Source organism: Melozone crissalis, unplaced genomic scaffold, assembly GCF_028551555.1.
Source record: "Melozone crissalis strain CALT ecotype California unplaced genomic scaffold, PUWL_Pcris_2 ptg000110l_1, whole genome shotgun sequence".
NCBI lineage: Eukaryota > Metazoa > Chordata > Aves > Passeriformes > Passerellidae > Melozone > Melozone crissalis.
The window spans coordinates 2,769,869-2,794,225 of record NW_026535887.1 but is presented as its reverse complement, the minus strand read 5'-3'; the positions used below and the strand labels follow the sequence as shown (position 1 = coordinate 2,794,225).

The window sequence follows — 24,357 nt, the reverse complement described above, 5'->3', positions numbered from 1 at the left end:
CCTGGCAGGGACTCATTTCCCCCTTTCATGCTGAGAACCAAGGTGGGCAGCAGGAATTGAATATTCCTGCAGATATTTATCTTTGTTTGACCTGTTCTGAGTGGGATTTCTGGAATTTCCTGGCTGCTTCCTAGTATAAACCTGGGTGTGAGCACATGGAGGTGCATTGGGAAATGAGATTGGGATCAGCACCCAGTCCAGCCCTACCTGAGCCCAGTGTGTCCCCATGGTGTCTCTACATCCCCCTGGCCATGTACCCAAAGCTGCTCTGATTGTGATCAGCCCCTAAACCCCACTCAGCCCATCCCTAGCTGAGCCCAGCGTGTCCCCATGATGTCCCCAGTGTCCCCATGATGTCCCCATGTCCTCCAAAACTGCTCTGATTGGGATCAGCCCCTAAAATCCCACCCAGCCCATCCCTACCTGAGCCCAGCATGTCCCCATGATGTCTCCAGTGTCCCCTTGATGTCCCCATGTCCTCCTGGCCATGTATCCAAAGCTGCTCTGATTGGGATCAGCCCCTAAACCCCACTCAGGCCACCCCTAGCTGAGCCCAGCATGTCCCCGTGATGTCCCCAGTGTCCCCACGGTGTCCCCACGTCCTCCTGGCCGTGCACCCAAATCTGCTCTCCTGGCTGTGCTCTCTGCTGCCTCTCAGAACAGCACATTGCAGTGTGGGCTGCAATTATGGAGCCATCAACGGGTTCTTGTGACACATTTTGGCGAGCCTGTGGACGCTTTGTGTGCACCAGGCTGCGAGGGAAGCTCTCTCCTCCCCCCTTGTGCTGCCTCCCCCTGCTCCAGAGCCTGTAAGTGGTGTTATTAAAGGCTGTCATTGGCACAGTCAATGGCTGACACAAGGCAGCCCTCAGACTTTGACTCATCACACACACACACACACACACACACACACACACACACACTTTGCAATGCATGAGCCACAAAAAAAATCCCATTTCTCACCAGCATCACCCTTTCCCCAGCTGCTTGGGCCCTTTTTCTGCATTCATTTCAGAGAAGAAGCTTTGATTGTCTGTCCTGCAGTGTGAGCAAGGGATGGGAGTTGCATCATGCTGCCTGCACGTTTCCCAGCTCTCTCATTATCTTTTGCTGGAAGTTGTGATGCCTTTTTTTTTTTTTTCCCTAAATACAACTCCATATATATAGATATATATATGTGTGTGTGTATGTTTTATACATATACATAAAAATACACATTTATATGCACATTGCTACACACAAATGCAAACTGCACATGCTTTAGAAATGCCAATCTGTTCACCCTGCACTCTTCACAGATCACTGCCAATTTTCCCTCACAGTTCAAGAAAGGTTCTGCAGGTCCAGATTTTTGGAGAAGGAAGAGCAGCCTTGCTGCCATAGCTGGAGTTAAGAGGGATTTAGGCAAAAAAACCCCAAAAAATAATTTTACTTTTTCCTGCAGCATTCCTTGATCAGATGCTGGTGGCAGAGAGATGTTTTCCAGCTGGTAGGGAGGAGAGGGAAGAAAGAGAAGAGTTTGAGTTTTTCCTCCACCACAGAATTGGGAATAAGTAGAGCAAATTTGGACAATAAATAGAGCAAATGTGTCTGGGAATGTGCTCCAGTTGGGCTTGGCTGCCTCAGTGCTTTTCAGAAGGTGCTGGTGACAAAGGAGTCTCTGAGGGGCTCTCAGGGGTAGGGGATGATTGTGAGCATTTCTCCTCCTTCCCAGTAGCTCAGCTGGAGCCTGGCCACGAGCACTCAAGTGGGGCAGCACGAGGTGCCACGAGCCTGGAGGAGATCCCAAGCAGATTGGAGCTCCATGACAATCTGCTTTTCTGCTTTCCAGTCCTTGGCTGTGCATGGGCACGTGCAGAGGTCTCCCTGCCTCCTGCTGGGTGATGCACAGGGTTCTTGGAGCCACATTTCCCTCACTCACAGCCCTGCTGGCCATTCAGGCTGCTGCCCTGCTGTGCCACCCTGCTGTGCCTCCCCTCCTTTGGGGATTTGTGTGGGAGGATAATTCTGAGGCTGCTCCAGTACTTGTACGAGGGTATGGAGAAGTGACTGTGAGATGCTTGTGATGCCTCAGGGTTTAGCTTTTATATTTTTCACATTCTGTGCTGCTTTAGTGTGTGGGTCTGAGCTTCACATTCAGGGATGGTGAGCTCTGTGCACAGAGCAGGGAGACAAAACAATTCCTGCTCCAGCTGGGCACCAAGAACAAATGAGCCAAATCTCAGCCCAGGAGCACAAACCCCGTGGGCTGCAGAGAGAAAAACAAGCAGGGTGGGACTGCCTGGGCTGAAGCTGGGATGGGACAATGAACTGCAAGGTGCAAATGGAGCAGAACTGATCCCAGGGAGAGACCCCGGGAGCGCTCGTGCATTTTGGGGCCGTTTTGGGTCATCTTGGGTGCAGCCCTGGCTGGGCTCTGGTGCTGCTCAAGGTGGATCCATGGAGGAGATCCTGTGAATGAATCCCTGCTTCATTCTGTGACTGTCCCCAGCCCCTGTTCTAAGTCAGTTTTCACAGGGCATCACCTGAAGCCTTTTCACTCAGTGATTTGCCTCTTGGTATCACTTGGTCTCTGTCTTCTCTGCTGCCTTGCCTCTCCCTCCCCAGGAACACAGGCAGCAGAATCAGCTTCATTTTATAAAAAGCAAAAAGGTCTCCAGGTTCAGGGTTGTGCTCACCTGTCTGTCCTGCACTGCTCTCTGCACTTCTCTCACCACCCATCATCAGCCTCTCCCAAGGTCTCTCTGTTGCTCGCTGAGGGTGAAGGTTTTACAGCCACTGCCTCTTCTCAAACACAGGAATAAAATAATCCCTTCCTCAGCTCAAGGAGCAGCTTTTAAACTGGTTCCTGCTGCTTCTGAGGCAGGAGGGGCCCAGCCCAGCCCCTGGCAATGCTGGGGATGGATGGACGGAGGATGTGTGTGTCAGGCTCCCCACGCAGAGGAAGGAATCAAATATCTGCCCTATCTCAAATGCCATGCTGGGCTCCTCTGGGACAGAGTTATTGGTGAGGTGGAAGCTGACCTTCTCCTGTGTTTATGAACTGAATCTCTGGTTCACTTTGGGTTTGATTTTTCTCCCCCCTCCCCTCCTGTTACAGAGTGCAGTACTCCATTTCAAAGGAAATAACATTTTCTTCATTTTCTCCTTTGCTGGGATTTTTTTAAAGTGCTGCTCAAGATGAACAGGATTTTTTGCCCTCAGTTTTCCATGCTTTACCCTTGGCATGTCACCCTGGAAGTGGATGTTGCTTGCCCATGTTTTTGGGGCACCAGGGATATTCCCCTGTTACAGCTGCTGAGAGTGCACAAATTCTCCTGGAGCTGGGAAAACACAGAATTATTTTAGTAGTCAGACTCCAGCAAGTTTGAGAATTAAAAATTCTCCTCATTTCCCTCAGTGCCACATGGATCTGTCCTTCTTCCTCTGGCTGACTTATCTCCAGCCTTCCCTGCCACAGCTTTTGCTGCAAATCCTCTCCTCCAAGGGCTGGACTTGAGCATCCTCAGAGCAGCAAGTCCTTTGGAGCCCCATTTCCTTTTCCTTCTGCTTCTACCTGTGGAGAGCAGATTTTAGGAAGCTCAAGAGCTCTGTCTCTCCTGTGCACAGGTCCCTTGGAGATATTTGAAGGCACTTTCCTGAAGTTCACATGTGACTTTTGAAAACCTTGGCCATTCACGTATATATAAATATAAAAATATATATATAAAATATCTGTTCTCTATTCCCTCCTGTTTTCTTTCTCTGTCAGGAATCCAGCTGTGCAACATGTGGCACTTGTAGGGCTTGGAAGGCAGGAAGATCAAGCAAACACAGAGCTTTCAGCAAGAAGAGATAAATTTCCAGCATAAATTCAAGCCACGTAGGCCCAGTCTGTTTTAGTTTTAAAGCCCTGCTGGTAGTGATGTGTGGAAGCTGTAGATATAAAGCCAGGGAGAGAAGAAGAGTTTATTTGTATTATTTCTGGCACCTTGGTAGAAAGAAAACCCCAGCTCTGAGTTCGTGGGGCTTGACACAATGTTTGTCTGCATGGTCTGGAGCAGCAAACTGCCTGTTGAGCTCTGCCTTCGTGCCTGGCTGGAAGGCAGAGGGAAAAAAGGGAATTATCTGCCCTGGCTGTTGTAACTGGAAGAGGAAAGTGCCGGATTTGTGGGGGTGTGTGGGATGCAGATGGCCCCAGAGGAGAAATATCTTGTTATTAATAACCCCTGGAATTGTGATAGCAATTTCCCACCTGTGTGGAAACGTCGCCGCCGTTTTGATCACAGGAGCTCTGGTCACCCTGCTCAGCAGCTGCTGGGGTTTCCTATTTACTGTGGAGACAGAGGGCAGGATTTGGGGTGTTGAGCCCTGATCATAAACTGGCCTCAGAAGAGAAATATCTTGTTATTAATAACCCCCAGAATTGTGACGGCAATTTCCCACCTGTGTGTAAACACCGCCACAGTTTTCATCCCAGCATTCTGGCAGGAGCGCAGCTGGGAGCTGGGAGCTCCCTGCTCAGGCAGCTGCTGGGGTCTCCTATTTACTGTAGAGACAGAGGGCAGGATTTGGGGTGTTGAGTCCTGATCATAAATTGGCTTCAGAGAAGAAATATCTTGTTATTAATAACGCCCGGAATTGTGACAGCAATTTCCCACCTGGGTGGAAACTCCGCCACCATTTTTATCTCAGCACAGGAGCTGGGGGCTCCCTGCTCAGGCAGCTGCTGGGGTTTCCTATTTTCTGCAAAGTGAGAGGACAGGGCAGGATTTGGGGTGTTGAACCCTTTTCACAAATTGGCTGCAGGGTATGGTATTTTCTGAGACCCCTGATGAAGGCAGGAATGATGACTCTGACTCCATGTTCTCAGGAGGCTAATTTATTATTTTATGATACTATATTATATTAAAGAATACTAAACTAAACTATGCTAAAGAATAGAGAAAGGGTACTTACAGAAAAAGATAATAATGAAAAACTTGTGACTCTTTTCAGAGTCCAAAACAGCTTGGCACTGATGGGCCAAAGAGTCAAAACAATCCACGGCAAAATCCAATGAAACAATCACCTGTTGGATAAACAATCTCCAACCACATTCCTAAGCAGCAAAACACAGGAGAAGCAAATGAGATAATATTGTTTTCCTTTTTCTCTGAGGCATCTCAGCTTCCCAGGAGAAGAATCCTGGGCAAGGGGATTTTTCAGAAGATGTGAATGTGACAGCAGGGCTTTGGTGCTGTGCTCCTGGGGGTGTTTGCTGACCCTGACCTGGCAAAGTCACTCTGGCCTGGGAGCTGCTCTGTGGGCTGCTGCTTCTTCAGAGCATCACTGAATAGTTTGGGTGGGAAGGGATCTTAAAATTCTACTTCCAGCTGCCCTCAGGGGTGCCTTCTACTAGCCCAGGGTGCTCTATCCAGCCTGGCCTTGGACATTCCCAGGGATCCAGGGGCAGCCACAGCTTCTCTGGGCACCCTGTGCCAGGGCCTCACCACCCTCCCAGGGAACAATTTCTTCCAAATATCCAATCTAAACCTGCCCTCTTTCAATTTAAAGCCTTGTTCTATTTGTTTTTTTTTTCCAAAAATCCTTTTTTCCCCCTATTTACTACTATATTTTTTGCTTTACTAAGGTAAAAATATAAATAAGCCCAGAAGTGACCCCTAGATGCAATCTCCAGCTCTAACATTAGTGTGCTAGTCTTCTATGCTTAATTTTAGAAAAAAAAAACTAAGTAGTTTTGGAAGAATTTTTATTTTTACAGGATTTTCTTGGTCACAAAGAGATGCTGTGCTCATGCTTGACTGGAATGTTTAGGATCTTATATGTTTACATTTTTTAATGTTTCATTTGTGGAGTTACAGTAGTACGGTGACAAATTCTATATCTTAAGATATAGACAGGTGACAAATTCTATATCTTCAGATATAGAATATCTAAGACAAATCTTATGAATGAAAATAAGAAATCTTGACAATCTTATGATGAAATGAAGATATCTATATCTTATCTTTCCCAATAAGATAAAAAGCACAACAGCACCCAGCACAAAACACTGCTGTTTTCAGCCTAATGCCAGCACTAACAACCCAGACTTCATCTCCATCCCTCTCTCCCTCTGTCTTTTTCCTCTAGTCCAAACTAAAACATTACAGGCTCTAACTTGAGTCAAGGGTAAAATTCAGCCCAGCTGAATTTACATTTATGTTTCCATTTTTTATGCTTATGTTTTTAATGTTTACATTTTTATGTTTCATTTGTGGAGTTACAGTAGTATGGTGACAAATTCTATATCTTAAGATCTAGCATATCTAAGACAAATCTTACGAATTAAGATAAGAACGGGCAAAATTCAGCCCAGCTGAATTTACATTTATGTTTACATTTTTATGTTTACATTTTTATATTTACATTTTTAATGTTTACATTTTTATGTTTCATTTGTGGAGTTACAGTAGTACGGTGACAAATTCTATATCTTAAGATATAGACAGGTGACAAATTCTGTTTTCAGCCTGATGCCACCACTAACAACCCAGACTTCATTTCCATTCTTCTTTCCCTCTGCCTGTTTCCTCTAATCCAGACTTCATCTCCATCCCTCTCTCCCTCTGCTTTTTTCCTCTAATCCAGACTTTATCTCCATCCCTCTTTCCCTCTGCCTTTTTCCTTCGGTCCAAACTAAAACATTAGAGGCTCTAACTCTAGCCAAGGGCAAAATTCAGCCCATCCTCCTGCCTGAGTGATGCTGGGTCATTAAAACCAGTCCCCAGATATGTCCCAGCCACAGAGGGGGCAGGAGAAGGCCCTGTGTCCTCCAGCCCAGGGAGGTGGAGCACAGGTGATGCTCTCCAGGAGCAGGGAGGATGCTCTGCCTCATGTCCCAACGGCTGTGATTGCATCCCCAAGGGTAATGGGCACAGATTTACAGCTTCTCACAGCATTTGAGGCTGCAGCTCTGGGGTGCTGTGAGGAGAGGGAAGAGAGCAGCAGGTCCTGTTTTGGAGGGAGTGGAGAGGTGGAGGCAGTGGCAAGTGAGGATAAGGGGCTGGAGCACACATTGGTACAGTTCTTGTGGGTTTTACTGTTTTAGCACCTGGGCATCTGCTTAATGGTGTTTCTGCTTAATAGTGTTTCCTCAGCTCTTAAAAGCTGTGTTATCAAGGCCTCCATTTCCTGTGAGCAGGATTTTATGAACAGAGGTGACCTTTGCACGCCCCCCACATTAAAAACACCTCTTGTCTCAGCCACAGGTGCCTTTATCCTGTGCGAGCAGAGATGAACAAAGCAGATGGTGTTTGGATCTGGATTAAATTAGAGTTCTGCTTGCAGCTGGCTTAGCAAACAAACAACTTTCTTCTGGGTAGCACAACCCAGATCTCCAACCTCTCACTGCAAACTAAAGTGTCCTTTGCAGCCTGCCCTGCTCACGTGCCCCTCTCTGCTGCTGGGTTTCTGTCTAACACCTGTCCTAGCACAGCCAGTGCTTTGTGGTGGTGCATCTGCAATTATGAGGCTGTGCAAACAGCTAAAACAATTGCATCACCCTCCCTGTGGCTGCCCTGGGGTGTGACGGTGTTCACAGGGGTCTGAGGATGAGGGAAGAGATGAGGATCTGACTCCTTGATTCAGAAAGCTGATTTATTATTTTATGATATATATTATATTAAAACTATACTAAAAGAATAGAAGAAAGGATTTCATCACAAGGCTAGCTAAGAATAGAATAAGAAGGAATCATAACAAAGGTTACACAGCTGGGCTGTGATTGTTCATTAATTACAAACATCCAACATGGGCCAATCCCAGATGCACCTGTTGCATTCCACAGCAGCAGATAATCAATGTTTACATTTGGTTCTTGAGGCCTCTCAGCTTCTTAGGAGGAAAAATCCTAAGGAAAGGATTTTTCATAGAAGATGTCTGTGACAGTGGGGTGATTTGTGGAGCTGCTGATAGCGCCAGGAACGGTCCATGCAGATGAAGGGTCAGGTCCGTGAAGTGCAGGGCACCTGCAGCCCCCATCTGTGTCTGAGTGGACCAGGGGAGATATTTATGGGCGGAAAAGTGGAGATTTTGCCTTTTTGCAGCAGCAGCAAGCTGCCCACATGGAGCAGAATGTGCTGGCAGTGTCTCCTCTCATTGCTGGTCAGTGTGGGGGAGCACAGGGATGAGCTGCAGGAAGCTTTAGCAGCAGAGCAGCAGGAGCAGACACCTCCTCCCTTTCTCCCCCCGGCCTGCCAGGCTGGGTGCCAGCAGCTGGGGTCTGCTGTATCACTTCAGGACGTGCTGGATGCATCCCTGCATCCCACAGCTGAGCAGGGTGACCACTGAACTATTTAAAGCGGCTCCAGCGCTGACACTCGGGTGTGCGATGCAAATTCTGCTGATGCTGGGAAAGTGCTGGGGCAGGGGATGGGTGAGGACTGAGGGGAATTTATCACTGTGAGGACTTTTGGGTGTGTATCCCTCATACAAACACCAAAGGAGATAAGAAAAAAGAATATCAGAGGTGAAGGAGCTTCCCCTGGTGCTGCATGCCTGGCTCTGTGTTATAGTAACTTTTTGAGTTAGGTATAATAAGCTCCTAGAGGCTTATAACACACTTAGGATAGCTCAGCTATCTTTGGAGGCATAAAAATCAGCAAGATAGCTTTTGTTGCAGCGTTAGAAACAAAAAAGTTTCATAAAAAGCAAAATAACAAACAGAAAAACTAAACTAGGTGCTAAACATTTTTGCTCTTAGTAAAACACTTTACAAAAGCAATTAGTTTTTGTGTTCTTTTATTTTTCTACTAGATTGCTTAAAGAAAACTTTTTAGTTTTTGTCTAATTAAATAGAGAAAATCATCAGTGAAGGAGGTTCCCCTGGTGCTGCATGCCTGGCTCTGTGTTATAGTAACTTTGAGTTAGGTCTAATAAGCTCTTAGAAGCTTATAACACACTTAAACAAAAATTTTTAGTTTTTGTCAAATTAACTATCTTTAAATTTAAAGTCCTCTGGGTCCTATAAAGTGTTTTTCATTTAATTAAAAAAAAAAAAACAACTTCTAAACTTCTTTCCTTTTAAAAAGACAAAAAATAATTTTGTCACTCTATCAACAAAAAAAACCTCATACAGCTCTGCAAAATAATAAAAGTTGCTGCTGTGGCACTGAGATGGGAATTCAACCTGTGGGATGAAGATTTGTCTCTGCTTTGCTGGCTCTGTGTGACCTTGGGCAAGTCACAGAATCTCAGACTGGTTTATGTTGAATAACACAATAATTTCAATAACTATTAATAATAATAACACAATAACTTCAATAATTGTGGGCAAGGACACTTTCCACTAGCCCAGGTTTCTCATCAGGATCAAGTTCTCCTCCTCTGTTGGTAAGCTCAAGTTTGTCTGATCCATTCTAGGTGCAGTGGAAAAAGCAAAACTTTTCCTTGCAATATGTGTGTTATTAGATGCTCAGCTTGGTCAAATTTCGACAGACTTTTAGCCACAAGAGAAGGAGCATTCTGATTTTTCCTCCCTGCTCCAAAGCCTGCCACCTTTTCAGTGAGGCAGAAGGAAGAATCCAACCGAGGTCAAATATAGGAAAAAAAAAAGTTAAAACCAGTAACTTGCAAAAACTTTTCCCCTAATTTAGTTCTCAGCATTGCCCAAGTCATTCTGAATGCAGCTTTCCACAGAGCTGGTAGCCTGAGGCAGACACTGAGCTCAGGAAATTGTCCCCTGAGTGGTTCAGGTCTGTCAAAGTAATGAGGACCTTAAAAGTGAGCCTTGGCACAGAACATGTCAGACAAGCTGAGCTGTAGGTGTTGCTGCTAATGCTCACTGGAATTATGCATGCACACAGCGCCCTGCACGGGAATTGCAGCATTTTGGTGCAAAAATAAATGTGTCTGTACAGGATGGAGTTGTGTGTGTCCTTGCAAACACTGAATTTGTGTGTTTGTGTGTACAGCAGCTCCTCTCTAATCCGCCTGCTAACAACCAGAGCATGTGATGATCTCCTCACCCACATGAGCTCTGTTTTGTCTCCTGCCTGCCTCTGATCCTGGCCATGGGTGTCCTGTCCAGCTCAGCAGCAGCTCAGGACTCTCAGGCATGATTTGGGATTATTTATCCTGCAGCCACAGCCGGGCTGGCCTCTAAGAATAACTTTCCTTTCGCCTTTGGATGTGTTGGCAGTAGCTGGGCTTGTCACAAAGTCACTGGGAGAGAAAATTAACAGCAAATTAATAATACTTTACCCACCTTTTTATTTCTGCCAGTAGGAATTGAGTTTTGCTGCTGATTCTCTGCTTTTGTGGTCCTCCTGTGCCACCTGTAAATTGGGACATCACGGCATCGTGGTGGGACAGATGTCAGGCTGCTTTTTATTTTTTCTTTTCCCTTGAAACGCTCCCAAAGCTGCAGCTTATCAGGGCTTGTGTCCACAGTGCCTCATTACAGCTCTCAGCACAGAGAGTCCTTCCCCAGTGCTGCTGCTGGGCTGGAAATTGGGTCTCAGCTGGAAGTCTCTGCTTGGAAAACGTGGGGCTCTCCATCAGTGCTGTCCCTGTGCCTCCCTTTTGGCTCAGGAGCAGCTCAGCTGCCCTTCAGCCTCCTCAAAACATCCAAGTCAAGTGGGGACAGAAGTTTTAAGTTTTTTTTTTAACCAGAATGCTCTGAGGGGAAGTGTCTGAAGAGGGCAGATCTTGTTTGGTCTGATCTTGGGTGTTTCTTGTTCTGGATGCAGCAGCTGTGCCATGCCCTGGTTCATTCTGATCATCACAAAAAGCACTCTTATGCCAGAATGGTTTAAAATGATAAACAATTGTAATGCAGTTTTTATGGGATTTGTAAGGGAAAGCCAAGAATAGCATGCAGGAAATTAGCAATAGTTTAAAAAATGTCTATTTGGTGCTGTATTATTTGTGAAGGAGACGTCGTGCTCTGTAGCAATCTCATATCTGCAGAAGATGCCTGGAATTTGGTGAACTTTGGGGCAGAAATATGGACTTCTTATCCTTCTGACACCCCTTCACGAGCCCTTTCCAAGCCCTTGGAGGCAGCAGGAATAGATTACTTCAGCTGACACGTGCAAGTTTTGAATGTCCAGACTGGGACCTAATTGCCCTGGGTGCTACAAGATGAAAAAAAAGATTCACCTGACCTCATCTGACTTGCAGGAGGGCTGAAAGACAGGCAGCAGTTGGTGGAAGAGCTGTCATGCAGAAGGCAAAGTGATAAAATGAGCAGCACATGTCTGCCCAGGAGGTTCAGGGTGCCTAAAAACCCACCCAGAAGCGTTTAGGAATTTGATCAGAGTTAGGAAGTGCAGAGCAAATAAAACAAGGAGGTACCTAAAAAGTTTATTTTTCAGAATCTCCTGTCAATATCAAAATTCTGCTAATGATTGCAGTGAAATGCAGCTTTTTTTTTTAGGGTTGGGAGAGCAAATGCCAGCAGCAAATGCTGCTTCCCAGGGGTGTGCTGGGCTGGAGATCTGGCTGGGATTTGGGATGGCCCAGCCACCCCTGTTTTATGGGGCTGGCCCATCTGCTCCCTGCAGCCACTCACAGGAGAAGCTGAGCATGAAGAATTTGCTGTGTCAGATCTTTTTCCCTGGCCTCATCCAGAGCTGGTGGCTGCTGCTCCAAAAGGGGCTGGATATCTGCCATAAATGAAAGCAGGAGATTTTATGCTGAGTAAAGCATAAAGAGAGACTCTGTTCTCGCCTCTGCTGCAAACCCTGCGCCACAGAAGAGAAATTATCACCCCTCTGACTCTCCCTGCCAGCAGTACAGCACTGCTAACAGCATTTCCTTGATGTTGCCACTCCTGCTGCGTGTCCAGCCCATTTCCTGCGAGGTTTGGTGCAGTTGCAGGATTGATGGTGCTTCCCTGGGGGATCCTGGCTCTCCAGGAGCACACAGCTGTGCCCTGCATTAACCACATCAGCCTGTTTTTGTAAACTCTGCATCTGGGAGGAGTTCCCATTTGCTATGAGCCAGCAAGTGCTGGTCACTGCTGACTGATGCCCATCTGGTGTGCAGAGTGCCTGATCCTGTGCAGCAAATCCACTGCTCTGCATCCCTCTGAAGCTTGGTTTCCAAACCTTATTCCCCATCCCCATCCAGGCATTGAGCAACCTGGTCTGTGGAAGGTGTCCCTGCCCGTGGCACAGGGCTGGAACAGGATTTCTTTTAGGTCCCTTCCAACCCAAAATGTTGAGTTTTTATCTCTTTTTTTTTTTTGCCAGAGTTGGGGTTAAATGTGTGAGTTGGTATTTATTGTTGGACTCAGATGTTTATTAGTTCTTATCTATGTGACAGTCCCACAAACCCTGAGTTCTACAGCACTTCAATAACAAACTAAAAGTGGAGCCCCATCTCTCTCTCTACAAGGCCTTTTAAGGATAGACCGTCCAATTAAGAAATGAAACTTGAATTATTTTCACTTTTAACCCAATAACCAACCACCCATGCCCACAATGGGGAACTTTTTTGTCCAATTACACAAAACCACCCAAACCCATGGAGAAGAGCACGAAGAAGAAGGAGCAGCACTGCCCCAAAACCTCCATCTTGCTTTATATCTATTACTGTATCCTAAACCCTTAAACTCTGAGTTTCCCCCCCTGTGATCTCACACACTTCTGTTCAAACTGCACACCCACAATCCCAGTTCCATCATTCCATTCTGGAAGCTTCTGCAGGCCTCAGGTCAGTGCAGGGTTCTCTTGGGGGTCAGTGCCTGGCAGCACAGAAAATCTCAAATTTTCAGCAGCAAGGGTTCCAGCACCAAACCATTCTGGGATTCCCTGATCCTGCTATCATCTCTGATTTTCCCAGTCCTGTTGCTTTTACTTTTTCCCTCAGAGCACTCTGCTCCAGCTGTGTTTTGAATACATAGCAAAATCTCAGACTTTGAAGGCTGGGGATTCTCTGCTGCCTGCTTTGCCAGTGTTTTCCCCTGTTCCAAATTTAGATCTCAGTGCTCCCACAGCCAGCTGATCAAGGTTTTGGTTTTTTCCCTTGAAGTCCCATGTTTTATCTCACAGAGATGTGGAGAGTGAAGTAGCGAGTGGCCACCAAGTCCCTGTGAATGGAGAGTGGCTCTCCCTGCCAGAAGAGCAGTGAGATTTGGCTCCTGAGGATACACACTGTGCTAATTGTGAGCCTTCAGCCTGACACAGGGGACTTGTGTCTCACAGATCCTCCCAAAATTGCCAGGCAGGGGGAAACATCCACCCACAGGCATCCAGAGCAGCATAAACTCTGCTAAAACAGCTTCAGACAACAAGGAAACAAAACAGATGCCTGGAAGCTCGTGGGGAAAGCCAGGTCACAGACCCTTCCTGGCTGTGCTAGGGCTCCCACCTGAACCAAACCCAGCAAATTCTGATTTCTTCTGGGCTTTTTCAGAGCCCCCAAAGCCTCAAAGGGAATGTGTGAGCATAAGCTGAGCTTCTGAGGAAGGAAATGCCATTTTCCTCAAGGCTGTCCTAAAATGCTGGAATGGATACACGAGCAGGGAAGACCTGCTGGGATGAAACCCAGCTCATTTTCTTTTTAATATTCATCACTCCTTTAGGGGCACAGGCTGTGTTTATTTCTCTTTGTGTCTAGAGCTCATCAGGGTCTCCTTCCCAGTGAATTGCTATCCTGGTTTCTGCTGGAATAAAGTTAATTTTCTTCCTGGGATGTTGTGTTTTGGGTTTGGGGTGAGAATAGTGGTGATAACACACTGATGGTTTCAGTTTCTGTTAAATAGGGTTTAAATGAACTCCAGGACTTTTCAGCTTCTCATGGCCTGACAGGGAGAAGGCTGGATGTGCACCAGGAATTGGGAAAGAACACAGCTGACCCTGAATATTAGGAATAGTCCATAAAATTTTAATTTGTTTTTGCTAACCTGGTGCTGCTAACACTGTGAGAGCTGCACCCCAGTGAAACACAGCAGAGAAACTCTTAGTGCTGGGGAGAACAGAGTGCCAGCACTGTGTGATGGCCTTGCTGGGGACAGAAATGAGACAGAAGTCAACCTGACATTGGCAATATTTCCCTTTTCTCAGTGACTCTATGATCTCACACCCACAAAAGGTGGGATCAGCCAAGCTGGGCACTGCTGTGACATGAAACCAGTGACCTTGGGTGCTCTTGCTACACCAGTTTGTTTGTTGGGGGGGTTTACATTCCTCCAGTTACTGTGATAAGGAGTCATTTCCATGGATTTGTCCTCAGGACACTTTCAGGAGGCTGGGAAATACCTGTGTCATGTCATTGGAAGGTTGGGTCCCTTCCAGTTCTGGATGTTCCATAACACCCAGCCCTGGAGACTCACATCCCTGTCTGCTCCAGAAAAGAGAGTTTAACTCCATTCTTTGGATTTGTAGGTTATTTCCACGACCTCAAAACTCCATTCTTGTTTCTGTGACGCTGAATATTTGTGTTCTTTCATTCAAGTCTCTGTAGCAAATTCCTGGAGGAGCAGAGAAATCACTACAAACCCCTCTGCTCTCCCAAGCACAGAGGAGCACAGCTCTGACCTGCTTTTGCTGCTAGAAAACCAAATTTGGAATGCAGGCAGAAACAACATCCACATGCAGTTTTATCACATGGGAAGAGCTGGGAAAAAAGGGAATAAAGTCCCACTCATGGCATGCGTTAATCCCATCATTTAATACCCTTCTGGCACAGACACAGGTAACAAGGTGATGGGCAGCATCTGAGTGCCTGAGAAAAATAATCTGTGTGATGAGGAAAGGCTGTGTTGTGCCTCTATATTTTAATTCTCTTGCAAACAAACCGCTCCTGAAATAAATCCCTTTATTTGGGACAAGCTGCAGCTCCTGCAGGGATCTGTTCTTTTTGGTGAGCTCCAAAGTAAAGCTGCTCTGCTGTGGGGTGTCCCCAAAGTGAGACTTGCCCTCAGCTTGGGCAGGTTGTAAATTCAGGGAGAAAGGATTTAGCCAAAGTTAGAATCCAGTCTTTGTTGGGGAAGCTGTTGACAATGTCCCCATATGGGATTTTCTTGCCATGTTGGCTCCCAAAGAAAAGCTTCTGTCCATGGTAATCAGGGTTTATTAAAGAAAACCATGAACAAAAGTCTTTAGATGAGATTAAAGGGATTGTGTAGCTGCACTTGGTGCTGAATTGCTCTGTGCTGGCTCCAGCACTTGGAGTCTACCTCATCAGCATCTCCTGCATCCCAGGCATGAACAGCCCGTGAAAAATGCCTATTTTATGATTGGCTTTTTGCAAATATTAAAATGAATATTACATGTGTTGTGTTAGAAAGTTATGCTGTGTTAATTCTCTTAAGTAGTGTGGTAAATATAGTTTGAGGTTAGAACATAAGGTTAAAATAGAAACTACACTATGTAGGATACTTTTTTTTTCTAAAGAGAGGACTCACACCAAGCTGGCAGCCATAGGACACCTGAATCTTTCAGAGAAAGAGAAATTATTGCTCCATTATCAGAAGAAATGAACTTCTTCCCATCTTGCTCAGCTCTGAAGATGCTGTCAGGATTAGGAGGAAGAAGCTGACACTGACCAGACAGAATCCTGTGTTTGAATGGAATTTATGCATCATGTATGAGGTGTATGAATATGCAACAGGTTATTGTTTTTAAGGGTTAATCCTCTATTGATGTGGGTCCTTTTTCGGGCTTATTTTGCCCAGAAAAGGTACCTGGACATCTGTAACTCTTTGTTTCTATTGCCTCATATTGTATTAAACCAAATTGTCCAAAACTTTTATTACTCTAATTACATTGCTAATTTTATAACCATTTTATTACTATTAAACTTCTAAAATTTTAAAAACAAGTGATTGGCATTTTTCACAAGCCTGAGTGTAGGAAAAGTGTTGCCACATTTCTCTTCACAGAGAAAAGCAAAGCACGACTTCCCAAGAATATTTCTGAGATTCACATTCTCTGAACTTCAGAGAAAGGACAAACAATTCTTATCATTTGCTGTGTCTGTGTTGTGCTAAAGTAAAATGCAATTTGGAGATGGTTTACCCACAGTGATGGTGTTTTGGTTCCTTGGCCTGTCAGGGCCAAGTGTGTAGCCCCACATTTCTCTTCACAGAGAAAAGCAAAGCATGACTTCCCAAGAATATTTTTGCGATTCACATTCTCTAAACCTCAGAGAAAGGAAAAACGATTCTTATCTCATTTGCTGTGCCTGTGTTTGTGCCAAAGTAAAATGCAATATGGAGATTTTTTACTCAAAGTGATGGTGTTTTGTTTCTTTGGCCTATCAGGGCCTGTCAGGGCCAGGTGTGTGTGTGTGTTGGGACAGTCATGAGATTCTGTGCAGTATGTGCAGAGTTCAGTGTTTAACAGATTCAGTTTAGATGTAGCGTAATGTAATATAGAATATTACTGTATAATAAAGTAATCAATTAACCTTCTGATAAGATGGAGTCCTCCTCATCATTTCCTCCCTCGTTGGGGCCTACTGTTGGGGCCTACTCGGCACAGCTACAGAAAAGCAAACACAGGAACGTGCTGCCTCATTAGCTGGGCTTCATTAACCACCCTGGCACTGCCCAGGAGCCCTGGGTGCTCCCAGCCAGGTGAGCAACTCACCCCACCAGGGCTGCCAGGCCCTGTCCATGAGGATGTGCTGAATTTTCCCTCCCTCCCTCCCAGAGCTGTTTTTCAGGTCATTTTGGTTGTATTCAAGTTTTAACATGCATGTTTTTGCTCTGAGCTGCACCCAGAGTGGGATTGCTTCTATGGCTTTCTGTATCCAGGCCATTCCTGCTGACTTTGTGGTGTCCCTGCTGCCACACGTGGCCGTGGCAGGGGACCTGGTGAGGTGGCTCTGTCTGACACCTTTGATGGCAGGAGGGCTGTGTGTGTGTGTCTCTGAGGGAAATGCTGTGGTAATCACACGTTCTCTGAGCAGAGAGAGACACGGCTCTCCCAGGACTTTCCTAGGAAACTGTGAGAAGCTGTGAGAAACTTGGAGAGATTTCAAACAATTATTATCTCTCTTTCTGTAAAAATATATATTAAACCCCCATAAATATAAATATAAATATATATAAGTATATATATAAGTATATATATAAATATATATAAAAATATATATATAAATATATAGATATATAAAAATATATATAGAGATATATATATAAAAATATATATATAAATATAGGGGTTTTTAACAGATATTTGGGTTTTTTATAGATATGCTTCTCCAGAGTGTGCTGTTAATAGGTCACTAATAGGTGAGAGAAGATTCACCAAGGCCAATCAGGTCTTAGGTCCACCATTGTTTCTATAAGAACTGTAGATTTCTAATAATAAGGTGTCTTTTCATGCCTTCTGAGGATGGAGTCTCTGTATCACCTCTGTCCCTGATACCTTTTTGGTGGTAAAATGCTCTTATGTTCACCCAGTGTTGTGTTCCTTTCAGGAGCTGTCACTGGAGTGGGGTGGATTTGTCCCAGACTCCAGTTTAGGGACATGACCATGGATTTTGTGAGACTGTCAATCAAAACCCAGCTCTCTCTTTCCCCTCTCCCTGTACACTTCCTCCCGAGTCCTTCCCTCTCTCTCAGTTGACAGATCAGTCCTTTGTGTCCTCTTTATTCCTGATTTATTCCTACTTCCTCAGGCATAACTCATCCTTGACTTTGTCCCCTTGCACGCTGCTGCATTTCGAGGATGTATTCATCATTCCCTAAATTTCCCATCTAATAATCAGAGTTAAAAGACATTTGGAGTGTTTCTTCCTCTGAGACACTTTCACACCCAAGCTGTTTTTGCCCAGAATCCCATCTATTTACCACAGAGTTTCATGCTCTGGAGTCTTGGGATTGTGTCCTGTAGATCCCTGAGCAGAACTAAACTGCAACCTTTAACTCAGTGGTCTCAAACCTTTGCTGGAAATGCTCAATAACAACAAAAAGAAAAAGCAACCAGGCTGTGGGGTAGCACCACAACTTGCTGTTCTCCAGGGGGAAACCAGTATTTAAACCAAACTCTGGGAGTTCAAGGCACCTTCTGGGCAATGTGTTGTTTGCAAGCCATAAAGTTGTGATTCCATGAGCAGGACAGTGGTGTGAAACCTCTGGAACAGCTGTCTGAAACAGCTGGATCTGCTCTGTGACCTTCCCAGGGACCTTGGGTGTGCTGATGGAGAGGAGATGTGGCAGGAGCCACGTTGAGGGGTGATCTGGCCTCACACAGGAGCCCTGTGTGGTGGCTCATGGCATCCCTGCTGGCCACATCCCCAGTGGAAAAGGCACTTTGGGTTTATTTTGGAAACAGCCAGCTCAGAGCCCAAGTCCAGCCCTTGCTGGCTGTGGCCTTTTGTTTATTTGCTTTGTTTTTAGAACATAATTACTCTCTTGTAGTCTCTGCATGTCCATGGCAGTGATTATTGCCTTCCCAGCTGCTGTGATTCCTGCCATCCAGACACAGGGAAAAAAAACCATCCACAATTCCCTTCTCCTTGGTGCATCCTCTGAGGGCTTGTACAAACCCTGCTCTATTCTGCAGGCTAAACATCCAGGCCTCCTTGCCCCTGACCTCTGCTGGTATTTATTAATTAAGCCAAATTATAAATTATGAGGCTCCAGGACTGATTGGGGCTCCAGGACAGAGGGTACAGCACGAGCAGATGGGAGAGGAGAGAGTGCCAGCAGCAAGCAGAGAGAAAATCCTGCTTCTAGGGTCACTCAGATGGCTGCTGGAAGATGGCAAAAGAGCCCCAGGCTCTCCCTGCTTTGTCCCAAAAAGCTGCTCCTGGTGCTCTCAGGCTGCTGATGCTCTTTCTTCAACAGGTGAACTTCCTCCCCTGTGAGGTTCAGTGTTTTGGAAAGCGTCCTTGCCTGCTGTAAAGCCTTCCTGGAGTTTCTCACTGGAGTCTCTCTGGTTTCCAGATCAAATTTGCTGTGTTTTCACAGAATGGTTTAGGTTGGAAGGGATCTAGCAAGGTTCTCCTCACCACTCCTTTCTCCTGTGAGTGATAGCCTGACCTCAAATCAATTCTCACCTGCATGGGCCTTGAAGAATTTATGTCTGGAGCCTGTCTCTTCTCATTTTGTGTTGGCTGTTTGTTTTAGTGGGCAGATTTTATCCCATTTTTGCAGGTGCTGTGTCCTGGTACTGTGATGAATTTTGGACAGAGGGGCTGCTTGGTATCAGTCTTGGGATTGCAGCAGTTCTCATTTCCCTGCAGCTCTGCTGACTCTGCAGAGCAAAATACAGTAAAGTAGAGGGGTAAAACAGGTACCTTTTTAGTACTTGAAAAGAATAATTTCTCCCTAGATCTGCCTAGCTCCTGATCAAACCAGTGCCTGTTAGAAAGGTGGATCATAACTCATCAGTGACGGGAGCTGGTGTTCAGGGTCGCCACGTGATGCTTCTGAACACAGGGCTCAAACAGGGACAGCTTCCCTCTTCTGCTGCTCTCTCAAGGATGGGCCCTTTTGAAGGAGGAATGGTTGTGTGGGGAGAGCTCATCCCACCACTGCTCTATCCATCATTATAAAGGTTATTAACAGCCTACGTGACCAGCCTGCCTATCCCTGCAGAGCCAGTCCTGCAAACTCTGCACTATAAGCTTGGTTTTATTAAATATTTGCTTGACCAGAGAGGCAAAGCAGAACAGGGTAAACATGACTAAAGCAAATGTGGGCTGACCTTTGTCCATCATCCATGCAATGCCTGCGGCTGCTGCGGCAGGGAGGGCAGCAGGAGGTGAAGGTGATGCTACAACAGACTGGGAATTCTGGCTGCTGTGAGAGAATTTTGAAATATTTGGGCTGGCATAAAAGTGGTGGCTGCTCTACAAGCCCAGACTTACCCTTTCCACTATCAGATCTTGAGGTGTTGTGAAGTCCCCAGGATGAGGTGAGAGATGAAAATTTGTGACTCCATGTTTCAGAAGGCTGATTTATTATTTTATGATATTATATTAAAAGAAATTATATACTAAAACTACACAAAAGAAAAAGATACATCAGAAGGCTAAACAAGAATGATAATGAAAGCTTGTGACTGACTACTCAGTCTGACATAGCTGATGGTGATTGGTCATTAATTAAAAACAATTCACATGGAACCAATCAAAGATGCACCTGTTGGTAAACAACCCCCAGACCACATTCCAAAGCAATCAGATAATTATTGCTTATATTTATTTTCTGAGGCTTCTCAGCTTCTCAGGAGAAAAATCCTGGCAAAGGGATTTTTCAGAAAATATCATGGTGACAGGATCTAATCAGCCTATGGGTCAAAAGAATGTGGGATTTATTCTCCCTTTTATTTTCTGAAGTAGATTTTTCAGTTTTGCCAGCATTAGCAGAGCTGCAGAGATCTGAAAAAGCTGCACATCCAGGCCTGTGTCACTGTCTCATCTTGCTCCCTGCTGGGATCTGCAAGCAGGGATTTTTTTCCTTGCCTCCTACTTGTGCCAGCCTGGCTGTCATCACTGATGACACCCCTGATTTCAGCAAAGTCACTCTGTGACAGAGGGGCTGGGACACGGCAGGAGTGGTGCTGTGTTTGGCTTGTGTCCTTTCTAAAATCAAGAGCAGCTCTGTGAAGTTCTGATCTGGGTGACAGAGGGATGAAGCGCCTGGCCACCAGGTTTGTGTGGTCAGCACTCAGTGAGGAGCTTGGCTGGTGAGGCCTGAGCTGGTAGAACTCCATCTCCCACATGCTCTGTGAGGCCATGAAGGGGTAAAGCTGCTTTTAGGACAAAACCAACCAAAAAAGTGAAGGAAAAGGGAGCAGATGGATGTGCTGAGTAGGAAGAGGTGTTTCCATGGGGCTTGGGGATGTGCCCACTAAATGTTTGAACCTCACACTGCTTCCATCACCATAGTCAAAACCTGGGAGATTTTAAGGGACTGAGTGGTGCAAGGACAGTCTTTTCCTTCTCTCTGGAAAGGTGCCAGGGTGGTACTTGGGTTGTTGTTTTTCCTACTTCACGATGCTTTAGGCTTTATCACTGCTGGTATGTTTGAACCCCACACTGCTCCCATCACCATGGTCAAAACCTGTGAGACTTTAAGGGACTGAGTGGTGCAAGGAAAGCCTCTTCCCTCTCTTTGGACCAGGCTGGTTCTTGGGTCATTGTTTTTCCTACTTCATGGTGCTTTAGGCTTTATCACTGCTGGTAGATAAGTCTCAGTCAGCTGAGATCCCCAGGAGAGCTGGATCTCTTTTAGATGATGTTCCCTTGGCTGTGAAGTGGGTGGAGAGTGGTTTGTGGTGAGAGCCCAGGGCAGAGAGGACACCCAGTGCCCCTTTTGGTCCCAGCCCTTTGTGGGTGGAGAGTGGTTTGTGGTGAGAGCCCAGGGCAGAGAGGACACCCAGTGCCCCTTTTGTTCCCAGCCCTTTGCAGATGTGGCAGTGACAGCTGGCACACCACAACCCCTGGGTCTGTATTGCAGGCTGGGCTGCTGTGAGGCAGCTTTGATCTGGATTCACAGAGCTCCTGCTCAAACAGAGCTGTTCTGGGCTGGGATCTCCGTGAAAGGATGTTAATGTCACACCAGAGCAGGCTCCTTCCTGGCAAACTTCAAGGGCTGCAGGAGAGCTCAGCATCCATCTGGCCCCATCCCTGTAGGCAGATCCCTGACCTTCTCCAGGCTTCAGTGCCTCGTCCAGAAGAGCAGGACAATAATTCTTCTCCAGTTCTGGCATCTCAGATAGCAAATCCACAGCTGGGCTGGTGCTGGCAGTGCAGACAGCAATGCTGGGTGATGTTTTTACCATTACCCTTCTGCACTTGCAGTCAATATTTATGCTGCACCATGGGGCACATGGGTGTGTAATGGAGAGGCAAAGGGTGCCGATTTATTACTCTGCTGTGTGATTTCTGCTTTTTCTCTCAGCATCTTTTCTGTCAGGAGGGTTCCCTTTGTGCTGGTTTTAAGTAGAGAGCTCAGAGTGGAGAAAGGGAGGATTAGCAATTAAATACGCTCTGATGATGGCATGGTTGTGAAGGAGGGAGGAGGAAGGAATACTCCATAGTGATGTACTTTTGTTTTCTTTTTTCTCTGCTTGTAGGACAGAATCTGCCAGGGAATTGGCGTTTTGAGGAGTTGTACAGCTTCTAATCCTTGTTGCCTTGGGAATACAAACCTCTCTAATCATGTCGCCGGCCATGTGGAAATGGACTTGCCTGGTTTCCCACCTCCTGCTGTCCACCACAGTGTCACCTCTGGGCAGACAGCAGCCACCCCATCCAAAGAGGCCCTTCATCACCTTCACTGCAGAGCAAGCAGAGGGAAACTTCAACCACTTGGTGGTGGACGAAAGGACTGGGCACATTTACTTGGGGGCCGTCAACAGGATCTACAAACTCTCCAGTGACCTGAAGGTCCTGGTGACCCATGAGACTGGTCCTGACGATGACAATCCCAAGTGCTATCCTCCCAGGATAGTCCAAACCTGCAACGAACCCTTGACGCCCACCAACAACATAAACAAAATGCTCCTCATAGACTACAAGGAGAATCGGTTGATAGCCTGTGGGAGTCTGTACCAGGGTATCTGCAAGCTCCTGAGGCTGGATGACCTCTTCAAGCTGGGAGAGCCCTTCCACAAGAAGGAGCATTACCTCTCTGGGGTGAATGAGAGTGGCTCTGTTTTTGGAGTCATTGTTTCTTACAGCAACATGGACGACAAGCTGTTCATCGCCACGGCTGTGGACGGCAAGCCGGAGTATTTCCCCACCATCTCCAGCAGGAAGCTCACCAAGAACTCCGAGGCTGATGGGATGTTTGCATATGTCTTTCATGACGAGTTTGTGGCCTCCATGATCAAGATCCCCTCAGACACCTTTACCATCATCCCCGACTTTGATATCTACTACATCTACGGCTTCAGCAGCGGGAACTTTGTCTACTTCCTGACTCTGCAGCCTGAGATGATCTCCCCACCCGGCTCCACCACGAAGGAGCAGGTTTATACCTCCAAGCTGGTGAGGCTTTGCAAGGAGGACACGGCCTTCAACTCCTACGTGGAGGTGCCCATTGGCTGTGAGAAGAACGGGGTGGAATATCGATTGCTGCAGGCTGCCTACTTGTCCAAGGCTGGAGCCATCCTGGCCAGGTCTCTGGGGGTTGGCCCTGAGGATGATATCCTCTTCACAGTCTTCTCCAAGGGGCAGAAAAGGAAGATGAAGTCCTTGGATGAGTCTGCTCTTTGCATCTTTGTCCTGAAGAACATCAATGACCGCATAAAGGACAGGCTTCAGTCCTGCTACAGGGGAGAGGGGACGCTAGATCTGGCCTGGCTCAAGGTCAAGGACATTCCCTGTAGCAGTGCGGTAAGTGAGCCCCTGAGCACCCCTTTGCCCTCCTCAACTGTCAACAGGTCTTGTCTTCTGATAACCAACAGGTCTTGTCTTCAAATAATCAACAGGTCTTGTCTTCTGATAACCAACAGGTCTTGTCTTCAAATAACCAACCTTAAAGCAGAGACCAAAGAGCTGAGGCTGCCTTGTCCCAGTGCTGGCTCTGCCTCCAGTTCACCACACCACCCAATTTAACCAGTTCATGCCCCCATTTAGCTCAGGGATAAGCTGCTGAAGGTACCAGAACAAGCAGAAATTCTGTGTTTGCTGATGAGCTAAAGCAAGGGGCCTTGGAATATTTGGGAGGAATATACCTGTTGTAGTTACTTCATGGTGCAAATCCTTGTCCCAGTGCTGGCTCTGCCTCCAGCTCACCACACCACCCAATTTAACCAGTTCATGCCCCAATTAGCTCATGGACAAGCTGGTGAAGGTTACGTCATGGTGCAAATCACAGGGGTGAAATCACTTAGACCCAGGTGCACTCTCAGCTCAAACCTAAACCAAAACAAGACCTAGAAATGTCACAGCTTGTGCCAGTTTCTGTGCATGCTGGTGTCCTTTTGCTTCCCGGGGCTGTAGCTGGGGCAGGATTTATTCAGGGGACTTTCTGAAGCCAGGGCTTCATTTCATCCAGGGCTGAGAAGCACTGGCCATTAACCATCAAAGCCCCTCGCCTTCCGGTCTCCAGCCAGCTCTGCACTGAGAAATTAAGGCCTGGCTGCAGATCAAGGATTAAACACTGCAAGATTTAAGGGCAGGACTGGGGAAGAGGCTGGTCTGTCTGACCTACAAATGGTCTGAAGAAATTGCCTCGGTTTATTCTGAGTGTCACTGCGGGAATGTGCACAGGGCTGGCTTTGATGGCAGGCACAGACAGGGGCATTACAGCCCAGGGCTGCAGGAGCTGCTCCCCAGGCTTTGATTGCCACCCTTAATGAGCTCTTTCAAGTGAGAGGCCAGTTCCAGTCTGAGCAAAGGGAATAGGGAGAAATGCCACAGTGCTTTCCTGCCCAAAATCTCCAGGCAGGCAGTGCTCAGGATATGGGATTGCTCCTT

The 24,357-nt window shown here is 46.5% G+C and overlaps 1 protein-coding gene across 1 annotated transcript in view; it reads left to right on the top strand.

Moving 5' to 3' along the window:
* Positions 1-24,357, top strand: part of PLXNA4 (plexin A4) — a 502,367-nt gene that overhangs the window by 11,824 nt on the left and 466,186 nt on the right. Inside the window, exon 2 of the mRNA XM_054292393.1 lies at positions 22,008-23,271. Within this exon, the coding sequence (XP_054148368.1) occupies positions 22,093-23,271 (1,179 nt within the window). The 5' untranslated portion in view covers positions 22,008-22,092. The remainder of the gene's footprint in view (positions 1-22,007; positions 23,272-24,357) is intronic.